An 18,158-nucleotide genomic window follows, 5' to 3' on the forward strand; every position below is an offset into this window, starting at 1 on the left:
GTCACTTCCATTATGGACTTACCTACTTGCTCGTAATAAATTATATACCTAGGTGTTTTAGGTTTTAAATAGAAAAACTTTCAGCGCGTTCGAAGCATAGCAGAACAATTATTCCCACCTCTCGTTCCCACCACTGCAACTCCTGTGTGGCCAGGATCTACAGCTTGACCGTCACAAAAACCTAACCAATGAAGGTCAAGTTTGTCCCGGGGAAAGTTAAACTGTCATTAGACCCGCAACGAAATTAATCAGAAGAACATAGAATCAGACTGCTCATGACTGACATCATCAGTGGAACACTCGCAAAAAGGAGACGGAACAAGTTTAAATTCGTGAAGTCGAAGCATAGCAATAAATACATGAATTTTATTGGACGCCTTATTTATTTTAAATTCGCGTAAATTCGGTAGTTGGTTGTCTTGGCGAGCGCGCGCGGCCGAGGTCGGCGGCCTGCCGCATGGTGTCGGGCAGGCGCGCGCCGCGCGTCTCGGGCGCCAGCAGCACCAGCGCGCCCGACACGCACGCGCAGCCCGCGAACAGCGCGAACGGGAACTGCTCCCACACTAACACGCTCTGAAAACCCAACCCCCCACCACACAGGGTTACCTACGTGAGTGCAACAAACGTTAAATCGAATTTTGTTTATTCGAAAACCTTTCTGCGAAGTTATTATACTGCGACGCCTTGTTATATCGATGCCTTGTTACTGCGATGTTACGTTACATCGAAAAACTTTACTGCGAACGATTTTATAGTCATATTTTATAATATTTTATAATTTATTTATATTTATGTTTCTATTCTTATTATTTAATCAAGGATGTAACTGTTAAATATATGTAATAAGTAAATAAAATGTAATGTAGTTATAATCTTATTTCATCTATAATTTTGTACCGCCCACTTTATTCTATGTATGTAATTTCATTTTTTTTTATCTATCTGCTAAGTCAAATAAAGAAGGCTTCGCAGTAAAATCGTTCGCAATAAAGTTTTTCGATGTAACGTAACATCGCAGTAACAAGGCATCGATATAACAAGGCGTCGCAGTATAATAACTTCGCAGAAAGGTTTTCGAATAAACAAAATTCGATGTAACGTTTGTCGCACTCACGTAGGTAACAAGAAGTGAAAGACAAGTGTTCAAATTCTGTATCTCATAATCATCATTTCAGCCATAGGACTTACACTGCTGAACATAGGCCTTCCTCTGCTTTCCATGTTGATCGACTGTCAGCGGCCTGTGTCCAGCGCTTTCCTGCTATCTCTATGATCGTCGGTCCACTTTGTGGGTGGACGCCTCACGCTGCATTTTCCGGTACGCGGCTCCCATTCCAGAACCTGGCTGCCCCATCGGCCGTCAGTTCTGCGTACTATGTGCCCTGCCCATTGCCACTTCAGCTTACTAAACCGTCGGACTATGTCAGCGACTTAAGTTAGTAATTTTGTACCTCAAAAGAAAATAATTTAATTTACAATGTGATCTTTGAATTGGATCTTTCAAGACTTTTCATAGCCTTCTCGGTGCATCATAAAAAACGTTAATCAAACATATTATCTGCAACATAGTTATGTCACAAAATAAACACTTGTGATTCACGTGTCGACAAGTGTCGCGTCCGCAGTTTGTTATCTAATCTTCGACCTAATCTTTAAGACGGCGCGGCCATACAAGGTCTCAGCTCACCAAAGCGGGCGTAAGCGGAGCGAAGACGGAGCCGAACCGCCCCGTCATGGAGGAGAAGGCGAAGAAGCGGTGCCGGTACGGGGTGGGGTAGAGCTCGGCCGTGAAGATGTACAGCGCGCTCAGCATCGCGCCGCTGCAGCTGCTGCCCGTCAAGTAGAACGCGAGGGACAGCGCGTATTGATCTGTAACCGACCGACCTCATGGCTAATGTCTCTCACACTTCTTCTAAGTCAATCAAAATTTAAATAATATTCTCAATTTTAGGATCTTTTCTCATATTGACACGTTATTCCTCGAAGTACAAGTACAAGCACGCCCCAGACAGTTTACACAACACTAACCTGCCTTTCTAAACACAAATTACTTAAATAAGTACCATAAAGAGTTATATAAATAAATTAGTCTACCTATTAGTCTGTCTGGTATATATTTGTATAATTATGTCACTGGTTTAAATTACCTAAGTACTTACTTTTGGGTATGAACATATATCCTATTTGGCATGCAGCACATATCCAATAAGCACCAGCCAAAACTGGTTTTCGTCCTAATCTGTCTAAAAGAAAATTAGCTATCCAGAATCCAGGAATTTGGGAAGATGCCACAGCCATGTAATTGAGGTATTTATTCCCGGATATACCCACTGCATTAATCGTGAGGCCTTGGTAAATTAAGGTGAAGGTGATCCACATGAAAGGGGTCGTAAGACACCGAAATAGTACAGGCTTGTACTTAAATAGAAGCTTAATGAGTGATGGTTCTTTTTCTTTTTTCTTATTTTCTGTGTCATCTTTTCGTGATTGAATTTCATTTTCTGTTTTTCTTCTTAGAAACTCTAAAGATTTTTCAGATAGTTGTCTCTTGTTGACTCGCGCTATATTTTTCAAGGTCTTTTCGCAATCTTCGTACCGGCCTTTGGTTATGTACCAGCGGACTGATTCACCCATAAGCCAAAGGTACGAAATAGTAAGCAGTTGAGGTGTAAACAGCACGAGGCTCAGGACTCTCCAGTTTGGCACGGCCCACGCGATGAGGCTCAACGTAACGAGGCCAATTGACAGGCCGGTGTTCATGATCGCACCGGTCAGCACTCGGTTCTCTGGACCAACCATTTCTAGGACTGAAAATAATAAAGAAACAGTTGAAGAAACTGCTAGGTGACCAAATATCTACATGAAATTATTATTCAATAAAATTCTTATAATCATGTTTTATTCCTTCATCCTTTCAACCAAATGCGCTGCCCTAATCCCGGTGTTCAATACTTACTTAGGATATAAGCACATTGAAATGTCCCACCGCCGATCGCAGCTTGAATGAACTCCAAAATTATGAAACCAACGTAATCATACGCGAAGTATTTGAGAACTCCCAGCCAAGCGCCGTTAAAGGCAGTGAAGACCAGCGCCGTCCGCCGGCCCCAGCGGTCGGATATGAACCCCGTAAACAGCTGCGTGAACAGCGTCCCGAAGATGCGGATGGACCCAATCAGTGTGCGGCGCACTTCATCGCAGGCCAAATTAAACTGTTCATAGATTAAATTGTGATCAGACAACTATTTATTAAATACATATTTTTTTTGTGCCTTGTACGTCAATGCAAAATATACCTTACATCATACACGACGGTGTTTGTATTCTGATACAGGTGCCGCTCACAACTCTTCAAGTGGCTCTGGTTGAACCAGACGGCAGGGCAGACGCCTGGCTCGAGTGGCCCGGCAGTCGCATTGCCGAATCTTTGGCAGTTGTCGAAGGAAGTGTGACTGGTACCAGGAATTGCGTTAAGTAACCAGTCAGGACTAAATTCAGGCTCCTCAAGGTCACATTCTGGAATATGACACCTGAAATCGAGATAATTTATGCATATGATAAATTATTATTTTATCTTAATTTTGTTCGTGCCAATTATGTAAATATTTAGGTACGTACCTGGTTGAAATTCTGCCTGTTGTAAATACATAGGCATTATTGCTCCATGCTAAAAAGATCACGGCTATTAGGGCCAAGAGAAGATTCCGCACCTGGAACCAGCCAAATTGCCCCACCTCCTGTTGCAATATTGAGTCAAAGTCTAGAGTTTTCTCCACATTCTGTGGTTCTCGATTTAAAACTTCTGTTTGTTCTCTATCTGCGTTCGCCATTATTCTAACCGATTTTATAGTTTAAATTATGCTCTCAAATAGTTTTTCACATACAAATGTGTCTCTATTTAAAAAAATTAGCTAGTCGTATTTTTGGAATGTTATCTTTATAACGTCTTCCTCCTTGTATATTTTAGAAGGGAATGAGGATAAGTCAATGATGTATGGCCCCGGTGTCATTTGATGTGTAATAATAAATATGCGTGGCAAATTGATACCATTATTTGTGATAAAATGATTTGTGATTCAATTACTCTGATGAAATCTTTGGTAGGTAGTCTTTTAACGTATTTTTAAATACGCTCGTCGATGATATTTAAAGTACAGATTGTTTGAACACAAACACCTCACATCAACATTGCGTCGGGTCTAATTCATTCTTGGTTAACAACAGGTTTCTTATGAAAACGTACAAACGTATAACTTCAATTTATAATACTTTTTGCGTGCCGTTGTGTGTGTGATAGCAGTGATAGATAGTTCACTTTTTGTTTAGACTACATTAAAGTTTTGTTTACTTTTAGAGAGTTTTAAGTTTCTTTGCACTTTAATAAGGTTTTTTTAACATCAAAACACTTTCGAAATCAAATATTAGTTTTTGTCAACGTTATCACTCGGTTAAATGTATATCTTCATAATTGATATTCTATGTACCTGGTTGTGGACTAGTAAAATAACCAGAATTTAATCTTATTTTACTATTTTCATTCGTGCTATTCATGCCTTTCCCTTTGATCTTCAATTATTACATAATGTCACCAATCTTGGTATTTTTTAACTTCTTCACACTTCAATCACTTTTCCGGTTTTTAGCACGTGTTGCTATTATTATCACTATAACGTCGCGGCGTCGTCGCGAATGATAGGTTTATCATGACTATCGATCGACCTCTATCTTTTTGGTCGATTTATTTCGTTGAACAACTTTATCGAACTGGAAACTTGTAAAATCACTGGGAACAAGAATTGTGCGCGGTCGCAACGCGCGGCCCGCGATGACTGCCACACACAGCGCGTGCGCTTCGGTGAACTTGTTCTGCACACCATTGAATCCAGTTATTTATAAGTCAGGAATGGCTAGATCGATTTTAATGATCTCTAATGTGTTGGATTAACCACCAAATGAATTAATCGCTACTTCGCTCCGCCCTGAATAGCAGAACAAGTATTTACGAATCACAGAAGAAATAATAAAATTGATATAATAAATTCATTCATTCCGCCATATTCTGCAATTGACAACTTTACGTCACACCACACAGTTGACGAGATAGTAGGTAGGTATACAAAGTACACCGGTACAGCTAGTATCACAGAATACATAATAGTAGCAACAGAAATTGCACTCCTTTGTGTAGGATCAGATGCCGACATTTTAACGGTAATAATAATAATGCAAAATATCCAACGCACATGGTGCATTCGAAATCGCACTTTACTACTACGCTCACAAGAGCGCATTTTTTTTTGTGTTCAGAAATGATCTACCTCACAGCTCAAGCGTCAGGGTTGTATAAGCAAAGTAAAATAAATAAAAACTTAATTTTAAGAAGCATTTATTGTATTTACGATTGGTAAACTTTAATCTAGTGGTGTTTGTATAATCGTACCATCTCTAAAGTACCCTCTTAATAAACTTCAGTGTTGCGATAATTCGAAATTGGACAAACAGTTTTAAAAGGGGTAATGTCGGAAATTAGACACGGTGAATTAAAGTTAATGTTTTTGTTAGCTAAAATAATTTTTTTGCTACAGTTTTTTGTCATAATTATTTTAAAATTGTAGCTTTTTTAATTATTTAAATTACTACAGTTAATTATCATTCCTAAATATTACGATTTTCCATTAAAGAAGAATAACAGTGCTGTTGGAACAATAAACCTTGATTGCGATGATGATCGACCGAGCGTGTATAGAAATACGCATGTTCACAGACGCGTGGCGGCCCTGACTGATTTGCAACTTGAAGTTGTCGCGCGCTGTAGGTAATTATCTCGGCCGCCATAGGCGAGTGACGGAGGCCTGCTAGTATTAATAAACAACAGTGATTGAAATAAAAAAAAAGTCGATCGTTCGCGATTGTGCTAGCTACTTAGCTATGAGCCAACAATCAACATAACGAGTCACATGGAATACGTTAAAATTACACCTTACTGCGCCGAGGTCTGGCAATAAATGTGAAGCAATGTAACTAATTTCAGAAAGTTTGTCCTTGTCTTCAGACAAGGCCAGAAAAAATGTGGGTTGAAACGATACTCTATGCAAATTTTCAATCGACTAAAGTAATATAAATATTACATTTCATTCATAACAATAGTCCAGTTATACCTATGTTGTTAAAATAAAATGACAGTCCTTAAAGAGTAATAATTTATTTATTTACGCTATCTTCTAATCTTTGTTCTGAATAAGGAATCAATTATCTACTCTTATTCTTAAAATAAGTTCATATTAAGTACAATTATTATCTTCAAATTAAAATCTAAGCTTCATGTTACAAAAAATGTTTTCGAATTATCTTTTAATAGGTACTTTATGACTAGACTTCTAGAAGTTAATGACTCTGGTGATGGTGGTTTAAACAGTTGCCGTGGCCTTTCTGTAATTTTGAAAAGGCAGCCTGAGCCGAATATGCGATTTTGGTGCATTTTGAATTTAAGTTTGTCTTGGCGTGCGCGCGCGGCCGAGGTCGGCGGCCTGGCGCATGGTGTCGGGCAGGCGCGCGCCGCGCGTCTCGGGCGCCAGCAGCACCAGCGCGCCCGACACGCACGCGCAGCCCGCGAACAGCGCGAACGGGAACTGCTCCCACACCATTGCCGCCTGCAACAAGAAACATTTATTGCAATGGACATCACAAAAGACAAAAGAGGTAGGTAAAAAAAGCAAACTAGGCAGAGGTAACAGATAAAACATACAATGGAAGAGAAAGTAAACTGAGCAGTTCCACCCTGTCGCACAGCGATGCCCATCGCAATGGGACCCCGACTCAGCATTTATATTAAACCGGCCCACGGTGAGGAAGGCCATGCCATTTACATTTTAATCCGGTTTCTAAATTCAGATTGCACATTCGCCCACAGATCCCACTCCGGCTTCTAGGGTACCCCCATTCTCCTCTTCCAGTGTTTTTTATACAGGTTTTCTCCACGCGGCCCTGACAGGACGGCCGCCGTATAGGATTACGGTCTGCTCTATGCTGCTGCTCAATCAGCTCTGCTGATCAGAGAAGTATTGAGAGCGGCCCTCTAAAAAATGGGCCCCGCCAGCCCCCGGCTTTAAAGATGTCCCCTGCATCGTGACCCGGCAGCCTCCGGCCCAATTGTGAGTTACAGGTTGCCCTACAGGCCCGCCGAGTTGATGAGACAAGCGAGCCTCTAGCCTGAGGCGGAGCTGCGGACGAATGTCCAACTAGGACAATAGCTCGCGGCTCCGTTTCTTTGGGTTCTGGTGGAAACCGTCGGGCTATAGTGGGTAGGCGGGGAGAGTCTCACATAATCCACTGGCCGTCCCCATCGACCAGTGGGTATGCGCAAAGCATTTCCCGACGTAAAAAAAATGGGTGTGTGTCCCGTATCTTTAACCCGGGGTCGCGTCCAATGGTAAACCTAAAATTGGACACGAATTAGCTACCTACTTCTCCTTCAGTTGTAAGATCGCATCCTTTATCATTCTGTTTTATTTTAAAGTATTTATCCTAAAAACCGAATCATGAAATGATAAATTTGGGAAAACCGTATTGTGCTAGATTAGATAATTCGGAAGATAAATTATTTGTAGTTAAACAATAATGATACAACGTAAATCGATGTAATATAAATATTATGAACCGTTTTATTATCACCATTGAACCTTCTCATAAATGCAGGCTCCTGTTGTTACTGACGTTCTTCGTTCAGAACAGAACGCTTTTTTTTAGCTTTTTCAATGGGCTAAATCTGGTGTCCAATTTTGATAAGAAATAAAAAGTTTAAACACTTATGAGGTCACCTAAGTGTCGGCTATAACTTGTTTAACGTGCTGTTGTTTTATTATTATCCGATTTTACGACTTAGTAACTCTAGCTATTGATATGCAACTAGCTTTCCGCACACGGCTTCGCGCGCGTGGACTACATTATGTACATATTTTACGGAACCCTATTTTTTTCCAAAATAAAATTTAGCCTATGTTACTCGTGAATAATGTAGCTTTCGAATGGTGAAAGAATTTTTAAAAACGGTCCAGTAGTTTTTGAGCCTATTCATTACAACCAAACAAACAAACAAAGTTTTCCTCTTTATAATATTAGTGTAGATGTAGACAACAACAAAAAAAACAGAGATATATTATGTGTCATTGAATGTCAGATAAGCAAGTCAAAATATTGTGACGTTATCGTCGAATACTTAATGCCCTTTAGACCAAGCGCCTTTAGGTAATCTTGAAACATACAATGACGATGGTGTTTGACAAGCTAATTATTTCTTTGTATTTCGAAAGGGCGTACCTACAATACTCTTTTAATAGCCTAGGTAACGTTACTATAGAATCTATAGTATAGATAAAACTTATTTCGATCAGGTAGGCACAACAGGCAAGAAAAGTCATCAGGCGTCCTGTTCCATAATGGATTCAAACAAAAGCTTGTATTATAGGCGCTCCATGTGCCATACGTGGAGCTACTTAGAATAGTCGCAATAGGGCAGGGCATTTTTTTTTGTCAGATAAATAAAGAATAATATACTACGACACACTATGTGATGCGATATGAACATAGAGATATAATATAGAGATGCCAACTAATGCGTTAAGTTTGAAACTCAGTGTCGCATTCGAAATTGACACAAATAAAGTAATCAAAACTTGAAATGAGCACATGCTCATTATCCACTGCGGTATGAGTACTCAACGTTCGAATAATCTTGTATCTTGATTCTTGAATAATAGCAACGTAAACTGTTTACATTATGACGTCCGCAGACTTGTGTTTTGTTTTTGGGCATATTGCTTCGACACCGGCCGGATCCCCTTTTCACATCTATCTTTAGTTTGTGTGATCTGTGGATATGAAGTACCTACGCACAGAGCACGGAATCGCTGCGCGCCGCCCGCTAGCAGCGCGGCGATTCCATGCTCTGTGGAAGTACGTAAGCATGCTTACGAGCGCAGGCGTCAAGGGAGCGACGGCGGAGCCGATGCGGCCCACGGAGGAGGCGACGGCGAACAGGCGGTGGCGCGCCGGCGTCGGGAACAGCTCGGCCGTGAAGATGTACAGCGCGCTCAGCACCGCGCCGCTGCAGCCCGCGCCAACCATGTACACCGACAGCGACAGCGCGTATCGAGCTGCCACAAACAAACCATCCTCAGTACAAGCTGTCTAAAAGAGGGCAGTCGAACCTTAATTTCGAACTCCTATCTTCGAATTTAATTGCGAGTCCTATGACAATTTAAACTTGACCTTCATTGGTTGGGTTTTTATGGCGGTCAAGCTGTAGATCCTGGCTACACAGGAGTTGCAGCAGTAGAAACGATGTGTGAATAGTCCCGTAAGCTGTCTAAAAACTGTATCAATGGTCCCATCTGAAATCCGAAACAACAAATCTGGTACTTGAACAGGTACCAGTCGTTATGGTACCATGTAGGTTATAAACCATTTACAGAAAATTAAAGAGCAGATAGGTTAGTATTCAATAATTTTGGATTGATGTAAAATTATAACTAACTTACGACAAAAAACTTACTTTTTGGTATGAACATAAAACCTATCTGGCAGGCCGCACATATCCAGTAAGCGGCCACTAGAACGGGCTTCCTGCCAATCTTGTCCAGAAGAAAGTACGATGCCCAAATTCCTGGAATTTGAGCAGCCGCCACCGCAATATAGTTGACGTATTTGTTCCCTGATATATTCACAGCGTTTATTGAAAGGCCCTGGTAGATGAGAGTGAAACTGATCCACATAAATGGAGTGATAATGCACCGAAACAAAACTATTTTGTATTGGAGCAAAAGTGCAAGTAGCGAAGGTTCATTTGAATTGCGTTCTTTTCCTCGGCTCTCCTCTGAATTTGTTCTTACTTCTTCTGCTTTTTTTCTTAGGAGTTCCAAAGACTTTTCAGAAGTTTGTTTTTTATTGACTTGCGCTATATTCTTCAAAGTTTTCTCAGAATCTTCGTACCGGCCTTTTGATATATACCAACGAACTGATTCGCCTATCATCCAACAATATAAAATAGTGAACAGCTGTGGTACCTATGTATAGCGCAAGGCAAAACTTTCTCCAGTTAGGAACGGCCCATGCTATGAGGCCTAACATCATAAGACTGAGGGACAAGCAGGTGTTCATGCAGGTACTAGTGAATACTCGATGTTCAGGACGTACTAATTCCATCACTGTAAATAAAATGAATAATCTAGATTATAGCACAGACAAAAGCTTATGCACAGTCAAAAGTGGTTACACACTTTTGACGTTTAATCAAGAATTCAAACAGGAGAATCATGGATATCTTAAAATTCTTATGATGTCATGAAAATGAGTTTGAGAAAATACTTACACAAAATATACGTCGATTGGTAGGTGGAACTGCCAATGATGGCTTGAAGAAGTTCCAAGAGTATGAAGACGGTGTAGCTGTTACTGAACGACTTGAGCACGCCCAGCCAGGCGGCGTTGACGGCGCTGAGCACGAGCGCGGCGCGGCGCCCGCGGCGGTCTGACACCAGCCCCGCCAGCGGCTGCGCCAGCATGGTGCCCAGCAGCCGCACCGACCCGATCAGCGAGCGCCGCCACTCGTCGCACGCCAAATTGAACTGTCCAGTATTTTCGTGCGTGAAAATTATGCTAAAGACAATGTGACATTTTATTACGAATCGATTCTCGTTTGTACGAGTAATTCTTGATAAACATTAACTATTTATGAATAAATACTATGATCATCATCATCTTCATCATCCTCATCATCATCATTATCATGCCATCACTGCAGGAGCACGATCTTTTCTACTTGGAGGATTTGGTCTACACTCCCCACGCTAAACGCATTGGGGAAGCCATACTATACAATAAAAGAATAAGTTATTATTACATTATTGGCTGTAAGAACAAACATACCTGTTTGTAATATTATTATAAAGAGCTGTGGTTTTCTGAATAAAGAAAAATAAAATAAATAAAATAAAATAAATAAGTAATCTCTTCAAACCTACATCATAGACGAGAGTGTCAGTATTCTGGTACACGTAGCGCTCGCAGCTCTGCAGCTGGTCTCGGTCGAACCAGCCGGCCGGGCACTCATCCTGGCCGAGCAGCGTGGCGTTGGCTTCGCCAGACGCGTTGGCGAATCGCTGGCAGTTGTCGAGCGAGCCGAGGCCGCCGGGCACCGCGCTCGGCAGCCAGCCCGGCGCGAAGGCCGCGTCGTCGAGGTCGCACTCCGGAATGTGACATCTGAATAAATATCTGATTTATTACGGGCTCCCCGTTTTGAATTCATTGAAATTAATGAGGGTTAGTTCTCAGATTCTTCGCGTTACAATGTAAATGCGTCGTAAAATAGACACCGGGAAATGTGTCAGTCTCTTGTTCTCCGCTTCTATTGTTGTGAAACATATTTTTTTTTTTCATACTTATTGTATATTTTGTCTATTGATAAATCAATTACACAAAAAGCTGTCGTTTATACTAGTGCTTTAACCACTGTCAGCTTTAAGTAGGTACCTATTTCAGTTAATAGATTTTCTTACCCTTAACGAGAAAGCTCTTGGCCTGCGTCTCACATAATGGAAAGTGATGATCTAGCCGAAAGTAGAATTACGCTTAAGTACTTCAGCTTCAAAAAGTATCAGGGTGAAAAGAAGAGAGTAAAAATACAAACAATGCTTAATCATCTAGAAGTTCACCTGGTTTGTATCCTCACCGTTGTGAAAACATACGAATTGTTACTCCATCCTACGAAGACGACTGCAATGACCCCCAAGATGATTGTCCGCACTTGGTACCACCGGAAATGCCCCACCTCCTCTTGCAGAATCGCGTCGAAGTCTAATGTGGCACTCGCAGTTGCTTTTACATCTGAGATATCATTTTTCTCACTGTCCAAGTTAGCCATGTTTAATTTTAACACTAGTTTTGATATTTCAAATTATGTTGATTTTGTTCGCAATAACTATAATCTATGTACTTTACGTCTTATGCGAAGCAATGATGTGACATTTATAAAGTGGATTCAATTGTAAGTTGTCTTCAATTGTAATCTTTGAATAAGATAAATACTCGTTGATAATAATGAAACAATTACTCTTACTTACATTAAATATTACAGTCAAATCTCATACTCTACGCAGCTTCTGTATCCACTCACAGACATAAAATATTTCAATAATCGTGAAATGATAACGTTTATTAATGATCAAGACGGGTTAACATTTACTTGGGAACACCAAGTATTCTGTTCATAATTGGAACTTTGAAGCGTGGCTTCGAAGTTCTTACAAACTGATTTAAAATTAATGAGATTTTTTCACCGAGCATCGCACGTCTGCGCACATATTATTTTAACTAAGAGTGTACGCAAAGTTGAAAGAAATATTACAGGTACTAAAAGGTCTCTTGTCGTGAGCTCTACGTCAGAAAAAACAAAAACGTTAGATAAAACTGTAGTGTATAAGTGTCTACCTTTAGATATGTCACTTCTATGAAGGTGGATTAGATTACTTCTGCACTATTGTATTTTAATCATAAAGTTAATATATCTAGCGGAAGGAATATTAACTTTATGATTTTAATTGACTGTTCTATAGATGTTCTTAGATAAAGACACTCGTGAGAGTTTCAATTCTGAAATCGCTTCCCTTTGTCTATCACGAATGAGTCTGATTCTATTTGAGTTATTGTAAAAGTGCAAATAAAAATAATGATATTTTTTTTTTTTATCCACAACGAGGAAGCTCTTAGCCTGAATCTCACCTGATGGTAAGTGATGATCAGGCCGAAGGTCGAAGCGAGCTTCACTCGGAATCCTCAACCACGGAGGAACTGGCTATCTTACCTCTAACTGCCGGAACACAACTATTAAGTAATTTTAGGTTTTTATGTCAGTTTTAAAGCTTTTAAACAATATTGGTATAAAATAATATTTTGAAAATATCATAAATAACTTGAAAAAATCGAACTGCCTAAGGCGGGAATTGATCCCACGACCTTCCGCTTGCCGGGCGACTGCTCTTCCAACTGAGCTACTTAGACACTGGATGAACCCGTCGAAATTTTCAAGTGTAATACGCTGTCGAGCAATAGTGTCGCGTAAGAGCAGTCGCCCGGCAAGCGGAAGGTCGTGGGTTCAATTCCCGCCTTAGGCAGTTCGATTTATTCAAGTTATTTATAATATTTTCAAATTAGTTTGAGATGCGACTCTTAACGCTAAAAATTAAATAACTATGTAAAATAATATTTTATTGTGAGTTGTCAGTGTTCCGGCCGAGGTCCTCGGCGTCGCGCATGGTGTCGGGCAGCTTGGTGCCGAGCGTCTCCGGCGTCGTGAGCACCAGCAGCGCCGACAGCAGCGCGAAGCTGCCGAACAGCACCGACGGCAGGCTGGCCCACACCTCTTGAGCCTGAATGTGATAACGTGAGATTTCAATCAATATTTATCAAAATTAAATAATATACCTAGCCCAATAATTTTACCTTTATCATCATCATCATCATTTCAGCCATAGGACGTCCACTGCTGAACGTAGGCCTCCCCTAATGCTTTCCACGTTGATCGATTGGTAGCGGCCTGCATCCAGCGCTTCCCTGCTACCTTTACGATGTCGTCGGTCCACCTTGTAGGTGGACGCATTAGCAAGCTGAAGTGGCAATGGGCAGGGCATATAGTACGCAGAACTGACGGCCGATGGGGCAGCAAGGTTTTACCTTTATATTGTGAAATTATCTCATATTCATAATGTCCAAAATAACCATATTCATATCATAATACTCGTACCTATAATTATGTATTATAGTTTTACGTGTTCGTCAAAGATCTTAGATGCCCTACAGGTAAGCCTAGTTTTGTTAGAAATCCAAACGTTATTTCTTACCGGGCACCAAGGCAATCAGGATTACGTTGAACTCCTAAGCTTCATATATTGTAATGATATTTGTCTGTGTATCAGAATTGTTGTTTGAATATAAATAAATACCAAACAGCAGTGGTAGGGTTAATATTGGGACGTGTAAAAGTGCTTTTTAAAAGCCTATTTGCAAAAATAAATGAATTTTATGAATTTTACCTAAATTACTTTGGGTACACACTACCAACCCATTATCTACACCATGTCTCATAGATAGCTTGCAAAAGCTAACGCTAAAGCAAGATCTTGAAGTAAGGTAACTTCAAGAAGAGAGATACCTATTGTTATTGATTTTCACTAACCAGAGCTGGCGTTAGTGGCGCCGTGATGGAGCCCAGCCGGCCCACCATGGAGGAGAAGGCGAACAGGTTGTGTCGGTGCTTGGTGGGATACAGCTCCGCCGTGTACACGTATACCGACGTCATCACCACCGCAATGCTGTACTTTCCGATCAAGTAGGCGGCTAATGAAAGCCCATCCATACCTGAAATTGTTTACCAAACTTTTCCTTGTTAACTGCTTTATTCGGCATCCTAAATAATTCATAATACATACATAGGTTTCTTTAAAAAATATGATCTTGAAACAAACTCATACGAACCTTCAGGTAAAAATGCAAATGTAAATTGACAAACTGCGCACAATGTGTAAGCGCTAATCAGGACAGGCTTCCTTCCAATCCTATCCAACAGTAATATTGCTGTCCAGAAGCCAGGAATCTCGATTGCTGCTACGATAGCGTAGTTCAAGTACGAATTTCCAGAAAGGTTCACCGCATTGACGTTCATGCCGTAGTACACCAATGTGTTCGTTATCCACCAGATTGGAGAGACGCAGCATCTTAATAAAATCACACGAGACTTGAAGACCAATATTGGGAGCCAAGGCTCTTTTGGTTTCTCTCTATTCTTCTCCGCTTCAGCAGAGGCCCTTAATGCTTCCAATGATTTCTCGGATAATTCTTTCCCATTTCTCTTTGCAACTTTTTTCAGAATGTTTTCAGCTTCCTCGTAACGGCCTTTGCTCATGAGCCACCTCACTGACTCCGCTAGTATCCAAAAGTATGAGATGACGAGCAGCTGAGGGGCGTATAGTATTTGAGTTAAAGGTCTCCAAGCTGGCATTCCCCAAGCGATGAAGCCCAGTATTATCTGACCAACAGCGAACATGGTTGAAATCGTTGCACCTGCTATTACTCGGTACTTAGGACCAACTAGCTCAGTTACTGTAACAATAAATTCAGTTTAAAAGTTAAACTACCCATTTTAAAGCAGGCGTAAACTTAAAAATTTAAAACGCCAATAAAAATTTCGGCTAAAGAGCGGAATAAAACACTCTCTCCGTGTCGGCAAACATTCATCGGTCTACTAACAAACAAAAATTGCTGAGGGCCAACTTTACTATGTCAAAAATTTGCTAATGGCCACTTTTACACACCTAAAATATAGCATGAAGAGAAAGCCCCTGCTCCCACAGCAGACTCGATGACCTCCAGCGCCAGGAACCACTCGTAGCTGTTGACGAAGGAGCGCACGAGGCCGAGCCAGCCGGTGTTGAAGGCGTTGAGCGTGAGCGCCACGCGCCGGCCCCAGCGGTCCGACACGTAGCCCGTGATGGGCAGCACGAGCAGCGTGCCGATGGTGCGGATGGACCCTATCTGAGATCGCCGCCACTCATCACAGGCAAGATCAAACTGAAATCACAATTTCCAAAAACTGGTACAATTGTCCCCGGTCTACCCTATTTATATTATAACTAGCTTTCCGCCCGCGGCTTCGCCCGCGTGGAATTTTGTCTGTCACAGAAAAACTTTATCGCGCGCGTCCCTGTTTCAAAAACCGGGATAAAAACTATCCTATGTTCTTTCCCGGGACTCAAACTATCTCTATGCCAAATTTCATCAAAATCGGTTGCGAGGTTTAAGCGGGAAAGCGTAACAGACAGACAGACAGACAGANGTTGGGATATAGTAATATAGACTTTATACGAGTAAAGCCTGGTCCATGAGCACGTAGAATTTTGTCCAATGACCCCGTAATTATGTTGCTGTCGCGCTCGCACACTCACTGCGGGCGCCCGTCGCACAGTCGCGACAGCAATATAATTACGCGCGAGCGATAAGGATGGGTAGCTTAGGGTCATTGGACAAAATTCTACGTGCTCATGGACCAGTCTTTGGTCACTACTTCAAATATAATCCCCACTTACCCCTACTTTGCCTGTCTGTCTACATCTCTGTCTGTCTGTTACCGCTTTCACACCTAAACCACTGAACCAATTTTGATAAAATTTGGTACCTATCTATCTATAGAGGTAGTTTTAATCAAATTTCACGTGGGCGAAGCCGCGGAAAAAGCTAGTAGGTAATAAACTCAGTTCATAGATGATCTGAGGTAATAAAAGACTGATAAAAAAAACTTATCGTGCTGCCATTAGGAAGTCAGCGCTTCGAGACCAAAATCTGGCAAGTGCTGAGAATAACGCACAAAACTTACGTCATAAACTACACTGTTCATGTTCTGATAAACGTAAGCTTCGCAGGGCTCGGTGTCGGAGGTGAACAGCGCGGCCGGGCACGTGCCGGGCGGCGCCGGCGCCTGCTGCGAGCTGTTGCTGAAGCGCGCGCACTGCTCGAACGCGCCGCCGGCGCTCGGTATGGCAGCGCCCTTCCACTCTGGAGCGAACTCGGGCTCGGCGCCGTCACATTGCGGTATGAGACACCTGCAAATGGAAATCATCACAACAAAAATAAATATTTCGGATTATGAAAGATATCCATTGGGGTATTTTGGACGAAAAGATGTTACGTAGTTTCCCGAACGCTGCCCAGCCGAGTTGGATTCGACGATTGACCTCCTTCTCGAAATTGGACCTACCTAGCTGGATCGTTTGTCATACTTTTGACATACTAGTCAACAATCTCGAGAATTGAGCTCCCAAGGTGCTCCCAAGGACTCCCAAGGTCGGTCCACCTACAAGGTGGACCGACGACATCGTAAAGGTAGCAGGGAAGCGCTGGACGCAGGCCGCTACCAATCGATCAACGTGGAAAGCATTAGGGGAGGCCTATGTTCATTAGTGGACGTCCTATGGCTGACATGATGATGATGATGAAAGATATAGAACAGCCATGGAAGATGGTAGATTTATTTGATAATGATATTATATTAAGTTCGTAATACGTGTATTTCGCGCCCCTCTCTCATGGTGTCTGCAGAATACCAGTGGCCGTAATGTGCTTCTGAGTAAGTTATGGCCTCATACTAAGCAAAGACCAATTTGGTACAAGTACCTAATACTATTTTTGCTCTTTAAGTTGATTTGTATCGTTGTAATTTTGTTGGTGTTATTTTTATACACGGCAATAAATAAACATTATCATCATAGAAATTAATTAACTCTTTTTAATTAGATCTGACCTGCTAGGTATCCTCGCAGTAGTGAATATGTACTCGCCCGATGCAAACGCTGAGAAGATGACCGGTATCGTGGCGAGAGCCAGCATCAAGAGCTGGTATCTCCCAAACTGTCCCACCTCCTCTGTGAGAATAGTATCCAAATCGATGTCATTTTTTCTCTCGCCAGCTTCCCCTTTCTCCTCACTGGACATATTTTCGGAGATATTTCAAACACCGCGACCGTTTCACAAATAAGTGGTATTTACATAGATAAATTTCCAGCCAAATTAAAAGGATTAAACGTACCCCCAAAGTACTATCTGTGATAACGCCATTATCTACTTTTATATTGCATTATTATAGGATAATCGTAATAAAGACGATGATAATTAGAGCTTATCATTGATTGTATAGCCACACATATTTACATTTAATTATGTATTGCCGTTACCAAATTATAAATATTCTTAATTTTTTTATTCAAATTCTAATTCTTCGGTTTACATAAAATTAGGTTAAGAATCGTCGTCGTCGTCGTCGTCGTTTCAGCCGAAAGACGTCCACTGCTGGACAAAGGCCTCCCCCAAGGATTTCCACAAAGACCGGTCCTGCGCCGCTTGCATCCAGGTACTTCCCGCGACCTTCACCAGATCGTCGGTCCACCTAGTGGGAGGCCTGCCCACGCTACGTCTTCCATCTCGTGGTCGCCACTCAAGAACTTTCCTGCCCCAGCGGCCATCAGCTCTTCGAGCTATGTGCCCCGCCGATTTTAGCGATTCTGCGGGCGATGTAGCGAGGGAGCGTGCTATGCTCGGAGTTTCCCTGCGTGATCGAA

General features: G+C 41.7%; 4 protein-coding genes across 4 annotated transcripts; all 4 read right to left on the bottom strand.

Annotated features, from left to right (window-relative positions):
- Window positions 1-235: 235 nt before the first annotated feature.
- Window positions 236-4,172, bottom strand: LOC114353714 (solute carrier family 22 member 1-like). Its single transcript, XM_028305794.1, has 6 exons — window positions 3,619-4,172; window positions 3,302-3,530; window positions 2,957-3,212; window positions 2,160-2,807; window positions 1,688-1,869; window positions 236-573 (listed from the first exon to the last, which is right to left on the bottom strand). Exons 1-6 carry the CDS (start codon window positions 3,828-3,830, stop codon window positions 388-390), a joined length of 1,713 nt encoding a protein of 570 aa, XP_028161595.1. The 5' UTR covers window positions 3,831-4,172; the 3' UTR covers window positions 236-387.
- A 2,261-nt stretch (window positions 4,173-6,433) lies between these two features.
- LOC114353715 (organic cation transporter protein-like) lies at window positions 6,434-10,528 on the bottom strand. Its single transcript, XM_028305795.1, has 4 exons — window positions 10,367-10,528; window positions 9,551-10,202; window positions 8,971-9,152; window positions 6,434-6,650 (listed from the first exon to the last, which is right to left on the bottom strand). The coding sequence occupies exons 2-4, from the start codon at window positions 10,026-10,028 to the stop codon at window positions 6,486-6,488; spliced, it is 825 nt and encodes a 274-aa protein (XP_028161596.1). The 5' UTR covers window positions 10,029-10,202; window positions 10,367-10,528; the 3' UTR covers window positions 6,434-6,485.
- Window positions 10,181-12,768, bottom strand: LOC114353701 (solute carrier family 22 member 1-like). The gene is made up of 4 exons (XM_028305775.1): window positions 11,709-12,768; window positions 11,019-11,256; window positions 10,378-10,622; window positions 10,181-10,202 (listed from the first exon to the last, which is right to left on the bottom strand). The coding sequence occupies exons 1-4, from the start codon at window positions 11,915-11,917 to the stop codon at window positions 10,181-10,183; spliced, it is 714 nt and encodes a 237-aa protein (XP_028161576.1). The 5' UTR covers window positions 11,918-12,768.
- A 485-nt stretch (window positions 12,769-13,253) lies between these two features.
- Window positions 13,254-17,594, bottom strand: LOC114353717 (organic cation transporter protein-like). Its single transcript, XM_028305797.1, has 6 exons — window positions 17,345-17,594; window positions 16,421-16,646; window positions 15,363-15,618; window positions 14,527-15,150; window positions 14,228-14,409; window positions 13,254-13,421 (listed from the first exon to the last, which is right to left on the bottom strand). Exons 1-6 carry the CDS (start codon window positions 17,533-17,535, stop codon window positions 13,260-13,262), a joined length of 1,641 nt encoding a protein of 546 aa, XP_028161598.1. The 5' UTR covers window positions 17,536-17,594; the 3' UTR covers window positions 13,254-13,259.
- Between the last annotated feature and the right edge of the window lie 564 nt (window positions 17,595-18,158).

Source organism: Ostrinia furnacalis, unplaced genomic scaffold, assembly GCF_004193835.3.
Source record: "Ostrinia furnacalis isolate ACB-3 unplaced genomic scaffold, ASM419383v2 OfSCF1785, whole genome shotgun sequence".
Classification (NCBI taxonomy): domain Eukaryota; kingdom Metazoa; phylum Arthropoda; class Insecta; order Lepidoptera; family Crambidae; genus Ostrinia; species Ostrinia furnacalis.

What these genes read in the sequence shown, in the direction of transcription:
- LOC114353714 (XM_028305794.1), bottom strand. Translation starts at nt 3,830, where the DNA reads ATGGCGAACGCAGATAGAGAACAAACAGAAGTTTTAAATCGAGAACCA. An exon ending in ATATATGTTCATACCCAAAA is followed by an intron (nt 1,870 to 2,159) that starts GTAAGTACTTAG and finishes GGTCGGTTACAG; the next exon opens with ATCAATACGCGCTGTCCCTC. An exon ending in CTCCGCTTACGCCCGCTTTG is followed by an intron (nt 574 to 1,687) that starts GTGAGCTGAGAC and finishes TTGGGTTTTCAG; the next exon opens with AGCGTGTTAGTGTGGGAGCA.
- LOC114353715 (XM_028305795.1), bottom strand. Translation starts at nt 10,028, where the DNA reads ATGATAGGCGAATCAGTTCGTTGGTATATATCAAAAGGCCGGTACGAA. An exon ending in TTTTATGTTCATACCAAAAA is followed by an intron (nt 9,153 to 9,550) that starts GTAAGTTTTTTG and finishes TGTTTGTGGCAG; the next exon opens with CTCGATACGCGCTGTCGCTG. An exon ending in CTCCCTTGACGCCTGCGCTC is followed by an intron (nt 6,651 to 8,970) that starts GTAAGCATGCTT and finishes TTCTTGTTGCAG; the next exon opens with GCGGCAATGGTGTGGGAGCA.
- LOC114353701 (XM_028305775.1), bottom strand. Translation starts at nt 11,917, where the DNA reads ATGGCTAACTTGGACAGTGAGAAAAATGATATCTCAGATGTAAAAGCA. An exon ending in ACGGTGAGGATACAAACCAG is followed by an intron (nt 11,257 to 11,708) that starts GTGAACTTCTAG and finishes ATATTTATTCAG; the next exon opens with ATGTCACATTCCGGAGTGCG. An exon ending in CTGACACTCTCGTCTATGAT is followed by an intron (nt 10,623 to 11,018) that starts GTAGGTTTGAAG and finishes AATACTGGACAG; the next exon opens with TTCAATTTGGCGTGCGACGA.
- LOC114353717 (XM_028305797.1), bottom strand. Translation starts at nt 17,535, where the DNA reads ATGTCCAGTGAGGAGAAAGGGGAAGCTGGCGAGAGAAAAAATGACATC. An exon ending in ACTGCGAGGATACCTAGCAG is followed by an intron (nt 16,647 to 17,344) that starts GTCAGATCTAAT and finishes TTCCATTTGCAG; the next exon opens with GTGTCTCATACCGCAATGTG. An exon ending in CTCTTCATGCTATATTTTAG is followed by an intron (nt 15,151 to 15,362) that starts GTGTGTAAAAGT and finishes TTATTGTTACAG; the next exon opens with TAACTGAGCTAGTTGGTCCT.